This window comes from Pongo abelii, chromosome 18 (assembly GCF_028885655.2).
Source record: "Pongo abelii isolate AG06213 chromosome 18, NHGRI_mPonAbe1-v2.0_pri, whole genome shotgun sequence".
In the NCBI taxonomy this organism is placed as follows: Eukaryota; Metazoa; Chordata; class Mammalia; order Primates; family Hominidae; genus Pongo; species Pongo abelii.
The window spans coordinates 58,020,259-58,033,188 of record NC_072003.2 but is presented as its reverse complement, the minus strand read 5'-3'; the positions used below and the strand labels follow the sequence as shown (position 1 = coordinate 58,033,188).

General features: G+C 45.0%; 1 protein-coding gene across 1 annotated transcript in view; it reads left to right on the top strand.

Annotated features, from left to right (window-relative positions):
• Positions 1–1,484: 1,484 nt before the first annotated feature.
• The window catches only part of GOT2 (glutamic-oxaloacetic transaminase 2), a 26,854-nt gene continuing 15,408 nt past the window's right edge, over positions 1,485–12,930 (top strand). The window contains 2 exon segments of the mRNA NM_001131416.1: positions 1,485–1,675; positions 11,894–12,050. Of these exon segments, the coding sequence (NP_001124888.1) occupies positions 1,587–1,675; positions 11,894–12,050 (246 nt within the window). The 5' untranslated portion in view covers positions 1,485–1,586.

Sequence of the window (12,930 nt, the reverse complement as noted above, 5' to 3'; positions counted from 1 at the left end):
ACTTTACTTTTTACAGGTAGAATCCCAAGTCATGGCCTATAGGTGCATAGGTCAAGGTCATGTGAGAGCATAAGGGTCTGAGACAGTAAATTGGAGCTGGGCTGGAAGGACCTAGACTATGGCCCTAAGTAGGGATTTAGACTTTACCATTCGGGCATCGTGGAGCCACAGAGGGGATATTAAATTGCCAAGGTACACAGTTCTATCTCAGTTTTATTTTATTTATGTATGTATTTATTTATTTAGAGCCAGCATCTCACTCTGTTACCCAGGCTGGAGTGCAGTAGCACAATCCTGGCTCACTGCACCCTTGAATTAATGGGCTCAAGCGATCCTCCCTCCTCAGCCTTCTGAGTAGCTGGAACAGGCACGGGACACCACATCCAGCTAATTTTTTTTATTTTTTTAAGAGATGGGGGTTTCATCTTGTTGCCCAGGCTGGTCTCAGACTCTTGGTTTCATGCCATCCTCCTGTCTCAGTCTACCAAAGTGTTGGGTTTACAGGCATAAGCCAACATACCGGGCCCCTACCTGGCTTTAAGAGACGAGTATCAGAGAAATAGACTACACATGAGAAAGACTCGTCTGACTTGTGGATGTGTCTGAAATTCATTTGCTTTTTCCTTTAAAACTGATTCATTTCCTTCCACAAACAGTCATCAGGATTTGACATACACGAGTTTGTCATTAATGACCATGGGTTATTCTGTGCTTACTAAATCAGGCCCTGTTTTAGACATAATCTGCTAATCTTATTAATCCTCACAACTGCCCCCACAAAATACACATGCGACCCTCTCCATAAAAGGGATAAGGAAGCCAGGCGCGGTGGCTCATGCCTGTAATCCTAGCACTCTTGGGAGGCTGAGGCGGGCGGATCACTTGAGATCAGGGGTTTGAGACCAGACTGGTCAACATGGTGAAACCCCCGTCTCTACTAAAAATACAAAAATTAGCCGGGCGTGGTGGTGGAGCCTGTAACCCAGCTAGTCGGGGAGCTGAGGCAGGAGAATCGCTTGAACCCGGGAGGCAGAGGTTGTAGTGAGCCGAAATCACGCCACTGCACTCCAGCCTGGGTGACAGAGTGAAACTCCATCTCAAAAAAAAAAAAAAAAAAAAAAGGGTGGAGGATAAGGAAACATTCAGGAACGACGTGACATGACTTGTGCTTAGGGAAACTATTATGGTTGAAAGTAAGGCCATTTTGGGTCCTAATGGCTGTAAGGCATCAGACAAAATACGTCAACTATGTCAGCCTACATTTTCTCATCTTTCAAACTGCCATAACAGCAGCCACCTCTTCGGCCGGCCAGGCCTGGCCCGGCTGGATTAAATGAATGAAGCGCAGCAAGGGCTGGGCGTAGGTAAACTGTGCAGTCATCCTCTTCCACCACCTCCGCTGAGCCCACGCCGCTCCGCCCGCCGGCCGCCAGGGATCGCTGTGACGTGGCTCGGGCCCAGCACGCGGCCGCTCTGGCCCGGGGAAGTCGCTGTCCTTACCTTCAACGGGAGCCGGTTCCCTGTGTGTGTGTCCGCTCGCCCTCTGCTCCGTCCTGCGGCTGCCCACTGCCCTCCTACGGTCCACCATGGCCCTGCTGCACTCTGGCCGCGCCCTCCCCGGGATCGCCGCCGCCTTCCACCCGGGACTCGCCGCCGCGGCCTCTGCCAGAGCCAGGTAAGCCAAGGGAAACGGAGATGGAGCCAGGGCGATGGCCCTGCCCCGCCGAGCTGCGAGCACTCCAGGACATTCACCCTTCCCGGCTCCCAAATACACACTGTCACTCACACTGCCACCCCCTCGGCTTTCCCTTACTGGAGGCTGAGGATTGAGCGTCCGTGCCCCACAATGATCCTCAGGATCCCACATCCCTCTGGTCCCTGCACTGGGCCCTGCAGGAGGGCGTGCAACGCAATCCCTAGGGAAAGGAAGTGTGGCCCTCGGCGGCTCCCGGACTCCCATTCAGTGGGAGGGGTGCGGATAGTACTGGGGCAGCGGCGCCGGGTAACGACCGTGCCCTTGATAGGATGCCCTGGGCTCGGCGGGCGCACCTGTCCTGGCCCCCGGCCCGCCCGAGTCGGTGGGCCGGCGGCGGCTGGCTGCCGCGTGTGTGCCCTGGGCGGGAAGCGCGCGAGAGGAAGGTTTCCGGGGCGCCGGCATTCGGGCCTCGCTTTCCTCCCCGCACCTGCGACCTTGGCGTGCGGCATCCTCCTGACCTTGCGACCCCCCGAGGTCCCTGTGACCCCGGGGCCCCTTTGGCCTTTGCTTGGGAAAGGGTCGAGGTGTAGTGTGTCTCTTTTTTTGTTTTGTTTTGTTTTGTTTTTTCCTTATTGCCCCTAAGGAGGTCCGGTTGCAGGGAGGCCATCAATCTTCCTCTCCATCTCCCTGTGCTCTTTCATGCAGTAAATATTTCGTAACTGCAGTTTCTCAGAGCCAGGCTCTGGACCAGATGCCAGCGATACAACTGTGAACAAGGCGAGGGAAGGACAATGACAAATTGTCATTGCTCAAAAAATGACAACGTAATTTCGTACTGTGACGTGTATAATAGTATGGAGGGAAATTTCAGAACTTGAAACAAGCTCTAGTAATTCATTCCCAATGAGACCGGAGCCAGACGATTAATTCAACTCAAGCCGATTTGGAGCACTCTCCTTAAGCACTACCTTAATAAGGAACTGAGTTTTAAAACCACCCCCAAGCAGGTATTAACTGCAAGGAGCAAAGCGTAGCTTGGCCTTTCGTTTGACTGTATGCGCTGTGTCTTTCAGCCAGCAGAACTATCTGTCCTTTCCAAGGCCCCACAGCCTTGGCAGTACAGTTTTGCCCAGGCTTCGCACTTTCTTCTCTTCCTGACTTGGCTCCTTCCTGGCCCACTGTCAACGTGTGCTCTTTAAGTCTGCCTACCTAGTGGGCCAGAGCCAGGAGGAGTTATTTATGCAGCAAATTTGGAAAACCAAAGGAGTGCTTAAAATTTCCGGCAAGAGAAAGTATGTTTCCCTATTGTAGTAATCTTAAAATAATACCTTGTTTTATGGATTTGGCTAGGTCGCCTGAAGCTGTAGTGCTTGGTGAAAATCCCTTTGGGTCAGGGTTAGTCATTCTTTCAGTTGGAGAGTCTGACTCATTTTTCTTTTCTGTATTTTTCTCACTAGAATATAAGTTCCATGAGAGCGGAGACTTTACCTACTTTATATTCACTGTTACATCTCAGCACTATTAACAGTTCCTGGCATGTCTCTTGTATTGGATATTTTTATTTTAAGCCCTGATTTTTCACGTAATGCAACAGAAACAAATACAGTATGACATTTTAATGTTGTATCTTAGATCAAAATCTGAACATAGGCTGGTCCAAGTGTAATAGTGTTTACAACTAATTGATCATAACCAGTTACAGATTTTATTGTTCCTTCTCTCGACTAATCTTACACAGAGGAACCACAATGCTGCAAAATATGTACCAAAAAAAAAAAAATTCCCTCTTTTTTTTTTCTTTAAATACAGGGTCTCACTCTGTTGCCCAGGCTGGAGTGCAGTGGCACAATCATGGCTCACTGCAGCCTGACCTCCCAGGCTCAAGTGATCCTCCTGCTTCAGCCTCCCAAGTAGCTGGAACTACAGGCATACACCACCACACCCAGCTAATTTTTTTATTTTTTGTAGAAACAGAGTCTCCCTGTGTTGGTCTCAGACTCCTCCCACATCAGCCCCCCAAAGCGCTGGGATTATAGGCTGAGCGACCCCACCTGACCAGAAAATAAATTCTTCAAATAGTTGAGCACCTAATGTTGAGGAATTACTCTTCAGATTTAAATAATGATACCTGATTAGGTGATAGAATCAGATGCCATATTTGGCATGAAGGTTAACTGTTCAGGCAAGATCAGACTTCCCTCCTTACACTGTGGAAGTGATCTTTACCTAGCTCCAAATGGTAAAAGTGGAAAATACTTAAACTGAACTCATCGATATTTCTATTTAAATTGCTCATTCTAATACAATAAAACTTTGTCTGTTGTTATTCTGAAGAACTGAGGATTTATCCAATGGCATACTTGGAACTCTTTGTAAATATGTGGAACTCTTTGTAAATTCAAGTGTATCATTTAGCTAAACACTGCGAATAAAACTTTCTCTTGTTGACCTGTACTGTAAATGTATAGTGACATGAGATCAGACATAGTTGCAGTTCAGTGAAGAAAAATAAATGCTAATGTATTTTGGTTTATAATGATTTGCTTTTAATTATTTAATTCTGATTATTTACTTTTTGGTGAAATAACTCAGCAGGTCTCGTGATACTTTAAAAATGCAGTGTGCAACTGTGGTACCATAACCATTGGTTAAAAGATCACAGACCAGGCGCAGTAGCTCACACCTGTAATTCTAGCACTTTGGGAGGCTGAGGCAGGTGGATTGCTTGAGCTCAGGAGTTCTAGACCAGCTGGGCAACATGGCAAGACCCTGTCTCTACATAAAATACAAAAATTAGCCGGGCATGGTGATGTGCACCTGGAGTCCCAGCTACCTGGGAGGCTGAGGTGGGAGGATCGCTTGAGCCTGATCGCTTGAGAAGTGAAGAGTTGCAGTGAGCCAGCTGATCACGCCACTGCACTCCAGCCTGAGCAACAAAGCAAGACTGTGTCTCAAAAAAAAAAAAAGATCACAGCTGTGCTATTGTCTCTGCCATTTTTAGCTCTGTGATTGTGTGCAAGCTAATTAACTTCCCTTCTGATTTTAAAGTAAGAAGAATGTGAGGAAAAGCAGTTTAAAAACTGTAAAACTCTAAGTAGGCTTAAGCTCCGGGGAAATTGCAATGCGTTTCAATTGGAAAGGCTTACCTGAATACTTTGTACCTAACCTCTCTTGGATGACCAGTCAATATTCCTCAATGTTTGAGGCTTTGTGCCTGTATCCAAAGTCTACTGATAGAAATCACTTTCTAGGTCACAGGTTATCAGCATGAGTTTTGCCCCTAGAACACTCTTATTTTCATCTACTCAATTCCTTTAAAAACATCAGAGTTCTTACAATGTGTGTGCAGTCTTTACCATTTTAAGAAATGGAATAATGAAAGGCATGGAGGAGCTGAAAGATGGTTACTAATGTGGGGCTAATCAAATTGAGTATTCCCTCTGGGCCAGGTGCCGTGGCTCACACCTGTAATCTCAGCACTTTGGGATCCTGAGGTAGGAGGATCACTTGAGCACAAGAGTTGGAGACCAACCTGGGCAATATGGCACAACCCCATCTCTACAAAAAACTAGCCAGGCATGGTGGCACGCACCCGTAGTCCCAGCTACTCGGGGAGGATCACTTGAGCCCGGGAGGTAAAGGCTGCAGTGAGCCGTGGTCATGCCACTGCATTCTAGCCTGGGTGACAGAGTGAGACCCTGTCTCAAAAAAAAAAATTTATATCCCTCTAGGAGGGGAACAACAGACACTGGAGCCTACCTGAGGGTAGAGAATGGGAAGAGGGAGAGAATCAGAAAAAACAACTGTCAGGTACTATGCCTATTACCCAGATGATGAAATTATCTGTATACCAAACCCCCAGGACATGCACATGTACCCGTGAACCTGAAATAAAAGTTAAAAAAACCTCCCAGGCCTCTGCCCTTCAGATGCTAGTAGCACCTGCTTTCCCCCAGAGTTTCAACGAACAGAAATGTCTCCATAAATTGTCAGTGTTCCCTAGCTAGGCAACCCCTTCCTCTCTCTCTGGCTAAGAACAACTTTCCTTGTGATCTGGATTATAAACTTGTCTCAAGCAATAGATATGTGGTTTTCATACCTGTGTTCTTTAATCTGTATTTCATTTTCAGTCTCAAAACTAGCATTGTAATTGTAAAATGAACATAATTTATTACATTTAAAAAAAAATTGAGTATCCCTGCTCCTATATTTAGATTGTTTAAAAATTCAGTATTTTGAAATTGTGTTTAGAATTCTTAAAAGACAGAGGCTGGAGGGCTGGAGCTGAGTGAGGGTGGTGGGCCTGCAGGGACATTCTTACTGTGCTAAAAAGCCACTGCAAACATAGCAATAAAAACATGTCATTTTCCAAAGCAAAAAAAGAAAGAATTCTTAAAAGGTACACCAGAAGACACAAGGCTATGGTTTCTGAGTTTCTATGCTTAACATTTTAAACAACTTGAAAAATAAGTGCTTTTCACACCATTTAACAAGAATGATGCCTTCTCTCCTTGTGGTAGGCAGCAGTGGGCAGTGGCTTTGTTATGATTGAGGGTCTTGGAGGAAACAGACCATTGTTTTTTCTTTTTCTTTTTTTTTTTCTTCCTGAGACAGGGTCTCTATGTAGCCCAGGCTTGTCTCAAACACTAGGCTCAAGTGACCCTCCCACCTCAGCCTCCTGAATAGCTGGGACTACAGGCAAGCGCCACTACGCCCAGCCAGACCATCTTTTGAAAAATGAAAACTTTTCCAGAAGTGTTCTCTTTTATAATCTAGTATGTCCTTGACATTCAGGGTATTCCTTTCACTCAGCGGTTAATGACAGTGATGTAGATAGACAGGTGGCTACATGTTTTCAGGGTCTGAATTGTGGATAAGTAATAATGAAAGCTTTCTTCAGGCCCAGTTCAGAAGTTAGTTTAAGGTATCTGTGCGTCTTACTATCGCCTAGGTACTAGGAACAGCCAAGCAACCTAGAGCCACAACAACACAAAATGAGAGGCAAGCTATTAAAAGAACTGGCACCAACACTAGTGAGGGGGAAGGGTGATAATGGCAGTGTCTCCTGATACTCTAGAAAAAACTATGCAGTAGTAATTGAAAAGCAGAAAAGGGCCGGGCGCAGTAGCTCACGCCTATAATCCCAGCACTTTGGGAGGCTGAGGTGGGCGGATCACTTGAGGTCAGGGGTTCAAGACCAGCCTGGCCAACATGGCAAAACCCCATCTCTACTAAAAATAAAAAATAAAAATTAGCTGGGCGTGGTGGCGGGCGCCTGTAATCCCAGCTACTTGGGAGGCTGAGACAGGAGAATCGCTTGAACCCGTGAAGTGGAGCTTGCAGTGAGCTGAGATCATGCCACTACAGTTCAGCCTGGGCAACACAGTGAGACTCCGTCTCAAAAAACAGAAAAGCAGAAAAGGTTAGTTGGTCGGAGGGTTGTGGGTTATTGTTAAACTGATTAACGTTGTCTCCCCCCACAGCCATGCTTGATTCGCTTTGTATTCAAAGAGAAAGAAAAGCAGCAAGGACCTGCATTTGGTCACAAGGTCTTTCGGCTGTATATGCTCCTTGAATTCTCTACATACTGACCTCACCAGGCTCTGTGCTAGGATGCAGGATGGTTACAAATAAAAGTGGAGTGGTAATAATTTAGTAATGATGACTATTAGCGAACATCAAGCACTCTGCCAATCTAGGTTCTGAGTGTTTTTTTCATCATTATACCAGCCCTGTGAGATAGGTAGTTCTATGGCCCCATTTTACAGATAAGGAAAGTTGAGGCTTAATTTACTTGCCAGTGCTCACACAGCTGGCAGGTGACTGAGCTATTATTTGAATCCATGCAGTTTGCCCAGTACTGAAATTACCCAAGGCAAACTATTAAAAGAACCATTACAAGAAATAAGAGCCTGGGAAATCCCAAAAACTGGAAATAATCTGCCGTTTAATAACAGAGAATTGACTGTACACACTAATTAATTACAACGATTGAGACTGCAGCAGTCTTTAACTTGTCAAGGGAGCATGAATTAAACTCTGTACTGCCATCAAGTGTGCCCCATGGAGGAGTGAGGTGTATGAGTGCTGACTGGCCACAAGGACATTAAGAGAACCTTTGTTAGGAAAGAAATGTTCATGAGGTAATTCACGAGTTTATCAGCATGGTGAACACAGAGAACTTCCATGGTACCATACTGAAACGTGGCTGATTCACAGTGGATAAGTGATTACTAGGAGAACTTGAGCGATTCTCCTGCAACAACCCCCAGCTCTTTCTCACCGTGAGCCTTTATTCTTAAGTCTCTGCTTGGAAAGCCCTTTTACTCCTCCTTTCAGCCTTAGCACTCAGCTGCTAAGTCATGTCCTCTGGGAAGCCTTCCTAACCTTGTGCAGTACTTTCCTTCCCTTCTCCAAGCTATTAGGTCCTCTGCTCAGGGCTTCCATAAGTAATAGCCCATAATAATGCCCTGGGTAGGTGTGTATCACTATCCATCATCTCCCTGCAGTGCCCAGCCTGCACTGCATGCAGATCCCTGCTGATCACCACAGTGGACTAGTCAGGTGGTAAGGGATTGTGTTGTACTATTCTTTACATTCCCAGCCCTTAGCATAGTGTTCTTAATGATTGCTTTCGAAGATCATAAAGCCTAGAAAAGTGTTCTGGCAAGGCAGAGAATCTCTACACTCTAAACTGATTGCACAGTTTTGTTTTTTTTTAAAAAAAAAAAAAACCTTTTATATTGTAGGTGAAGTCATTAATCACTAAACCAAGGAAACTAGGCCATCAAGATTGGGCAAACTTTGTTAAAATGTTAACTTGTGTGTGCCTGTAGTCCCAGCTACTTGAAAGGCTGAGGTGGGAGGATGGCTTGAGTCTAGGAGGTCAAGGCTGCAGTTCAGCCTGGGGGACGGAGTGAGACCCATCTCTTTGTTTGTTTGTTTATTGAGACGGAGTCTTGCTCTGTTGCCCAGGCAGGAGTGCAGTGGTGCGTTCTCGGCTCACTGCAACCTCCGCCTCCTGGGTTCAAGTGATTCTCATGCCTCAGCCTCCCAAGTAGCTAGGATTACAGGCGCACACCACCTTGCCTAGATAATTTTTGTATTTTTAGTAGAGACAGAGTTTCACCGTGTTGGCCAGACTGGTCTCAAACTCCTGACCTCAGGTGATCCGCCTACTTCGGCTTCCCAAAGTGCTGGGATTGCAGGCATGAGCCACTGCACCCGGCCGAGACCCATCTCTTTAAAACAGAAAAAAAAAAAGTTAACTCAGCTTCTTTTCAGATTCACTTACTATAAATCAAAACAAAATTCACAGCCGGGTGCAGTGGCTCACGCCTGTAATCCCAGCATTTTGGGAGGTCAAGGTGGGTGGATCACTTGAGGTCAGGAGTTAGAGACCTGACCAACAGGGTGAAACCCTGTCTCTACTAAAAATACAAAAATTAGCCAGGCGTGGTGGCACACATCTGTAATCCCAGCTATTTGGGAGGCTGAGGCAGAAGAATCACTTGAACCCGGAGACAGAGGTTGCAGTGAGCCACGATCGTGCCACTGCACTCCAGCCTGGGTGACAGAGCAAGACTCTGTCTCAAAAATAAATAAATAAAAAGAAAAAGCAGGCCGGGGGCAGCTCACGCCTGTAATCTCAGCACTTTGGGAGGCCGAGGTGGGTGGATCATGAGATCAGGAGTTCGAGACCAGCCTGGCCAACATGGCGAAACCCCGTCTCTACTAAAAATACAAAAATTAGCCGGGCATGGTGGCAGGAGCCTGTAATCCCGGCTACTTGGGAGGCTGAGGCAGAAGAATCACTTGAACTTGGGAGGCAGATGTTGCAGTGAGCCGAGATCGCGCCATTGCATTCCAGCCTGGACGACAAGAACAAGACTCCGTCTCAAAAAAATAAAAAATAAACAAAATTCACTAAGTTTTGTCCTCATATGCTCTTTCATATTTAAAACAAACTGGTCTTCTAGGATGGTAGTTCTCCCTGGGAACATGTTAGTTCTGTGTTAGTTATGTTAGCATGCAGTGTGTTTCCATCATTGCTATTTTCAAATGAATCAATAAGTATAACAAGCTGCTCAGTTTTTCTAATACAGTAAGTATTAATAGTTATACCCCACATAAATAAAAGCTCTTTGGGGTTTTCAGTAAGTTTTAAGAGTATAACAGGATCTAAAGATCACAAAGTTTGAGAACTGCTGCTTTAGACCAATACTACTCTTTTTCCTTAAAAACACACAGTTGTATTTATTTGTCACTATTGATCCTAGTGTGGTCTCAACACTCATTGCTTATCTTTTAACCAAAGTAGCTTCTATTTCCCAGAGAAAATTAAGAAGAGAGGGTGGTGATGTCAGTCCTACACAAGCATTCTAAACAGACTGGCAAAACTCGTGAACACATGCAGTACAACTTCTACAGCCACATATATCCCTTTTATACCTCCTTAAAGTGGCAACAAAGAAAGACCTTTTTATTTTAATGACTCAAAGCTATAGCCTCTCGAGCATGTAAAAATAAACAAAGGTATATAAATTTTAAATTATGCTTGGTAATCAATGTGTCTGTAGTCTATCTTAGAAATTATTTAGGTATGCAATGAATAATAATCTGTTAATCAATTCATTGTAATATTAGACCAAAAGTGTAAGTTACCCTAAAGATCTTAGAAATTGTCTTCAAGGCTGGGCACAGTGGCTCACGCCTGTAATCCCAGCACTTTGGGAGGCTGAGGCGGGCAAATCACATGAGGTCAGGAGTTCGAGACCAGCCTGGACAACATGGTAAAACCCCATCTCTACTAAAAATACAAAAATTAGCTGGGTGTAGTGGCGGACACTCGTAATCCCAGCTACTTGGGAGGCTGAGGGGGGAGAACCACTTGAACCCAGGAGGCGGAGTTTGCAGTGAGCCAAGATCACGCCACTACACTCCAGCCTGGGTGACAGAGTGAGATTCCATCCCCCGGCTCCAAAAAAAAAAAAAAAGAAATTGTCAAGCTGGCATATTACAAAATACAATTACTGTTCTCCCAAAAGCCTATATCCCCTGTCTAATAAGAAAAACATCAGACAAATTCCAGTAGAGGGGCATCCTACAAGATACCTGACCAGCATTCCCAAAATTGTCACAGCCAAGAGGAGCTTATGGAGACACACAACTAAGCATAATGTGGTGTCCTAGATGGAATTGTGGAACAGAAATAGGTAAAAGCTAAGGAAATCTAAATAATGTGTGGACCTAATAATGTATGGACCAGGCACGGTGGCTCATGCCTGTAATCCCAGCACTTTGGGAGGCCAAGGCGAGCGGATCACCTGAGGTCAGGAGTTTGAGACCAGCCTGGCCAACATGGCGAAACCCCGTCTCTACCAAAAATACAAAAATTAGCTGGGTATGGTGGCGATCACCTGTAATCCCAGCTACTCCGGAGGCTGAGGTGGGACAATCACTTGAATGTGGGAGGCAGAGGTTGCAGTGAGCTGAGATCACGTCATTGCACTCCAACCTGGGTGATGAAGAGGGAAACTTCGTCTCAAAAATAGTAATAATGTATCAGTATGGATTCATTAATTGTAACAAGTGTGCCATACCAATGTAAAATGTTAATAGGGGAAACCTGGGGGTAAGGGTATATGGGACTGTACTATCTGCTCAATTTTCTGTAAATCAATACTGTTTTGGCTCAGGAGGCTGAGGCAGAATTGTTTGAACCCAGGAGGCAGAGACTGCAGTAAGCCAAGATCGCACCACTGTACTTCAGCCTGGGTGACAGAGCGAGACTGTCTCAAAAAAAAAAAAAAAAGTTTGTCAGAATAGCAATTCAATTTCATTTAACACAAATTTGTATTTTTCATAATTTTAAATATATAAGAGTAATATGGCCAGTTGCAGTGGATCACTTGAGGTCTGGAGTTTAAAACCAGTCTGGCTAACATGGCGAAACCCCATCTCCACTAAAAATACAAAAATTAGCTGACGTGGTGATGCATGCCTGTAATCCCAGCTACTTGGGAGGCTGGAGTGGGAGAATCACTTGAGCCCAGGAGGCAAACGCTGCAGTGAGCCAAGATAGCACCACTGCACTCCAGCCTGGGCAACAGAGCAAGAGTCTATCTCATAAATAAATAAGTAAAATGGATCTTGGATCTAGCTAATGGGATTGAGCTAATGTATTTCTCATTTCAGCTCCTGGTGGACCCATGTGGAAATGGGACCTCCAGATCCCATTCTGGGAGTCACTGAAGCCTTTAAGAGGGACACCAATAGCAAAAAGATGAATCTGGGAGTTGGTGCCTACCGGGATGATAACGGAAAGCCTTACGTGCTGCCTAGCGTCCGCAAGGTGAGCTTGCTGTTCATCTTCTTCTGAGTGGGATGAATAAACTGAAGAGAGCCCTGGAGAGTGGCAGGAATAGTGCTGGACCGGGAATCAGGAGCCCTGGGCTTTAGTTCTGGCACTAATGGCATGAATTACCCGGGTTTTCTGGACTGTAGTCTCCTTGACTGTAAAGGTGAGAGGTTGGAACCACCTGTTTTTTTCCAAGATTGAACTTTCTATGGTTCTGTGATCATCTATAAAACAGACATTAAATATGCTTTAGAAATGCTTAGCTATGCCTAGTTTAATCCTGAAGGTGCATAAGAGGACCAAGACTTTAAGCACTGTCTCTTGGTGAGAGGAACAGCTCTTCGTGGATTACTATTTTTATTTTCCATTTCTCTAACTGTGATTACCTTAGTCAAACCTTTGTACACAGGCATGCTCTGTCCTTTCTTCCTGCTGAGCTATGGAATGTTTTCACCTCTTTCTTTTGTTATATTTTTATTAGTAGCATCCTTATTTGTTAACTAAATAATATAACAAATCCCCTTAGAATAATTTTTTAAGTTATTCAGCAAGTATTTGCTACTGCAACCTGCATCACAACCAAGCACTATTGTACATTCCCTCATTCACACTTCACCTCAACACTGTGAGGGGTAGAAATAGTTCCTCCATTTAACAGAGGAGGAAACTGAGGCTCAGGAAGGCTAAATAACTTGCCTAGGGTAACACAACTTCTAAGGGACAGCCAGGCCTCCAATGCCAAAGCACGAAGATGTGTGGCTATTACTGTTAACCCTTCGAAGTTCTTAAACTGGCATATAGCTTGACATGCTTCTCGTTTTGTATTTAGTTTGATTTAATCATCTTATATCTATTTTAGGTGTTGCTCTTAAAC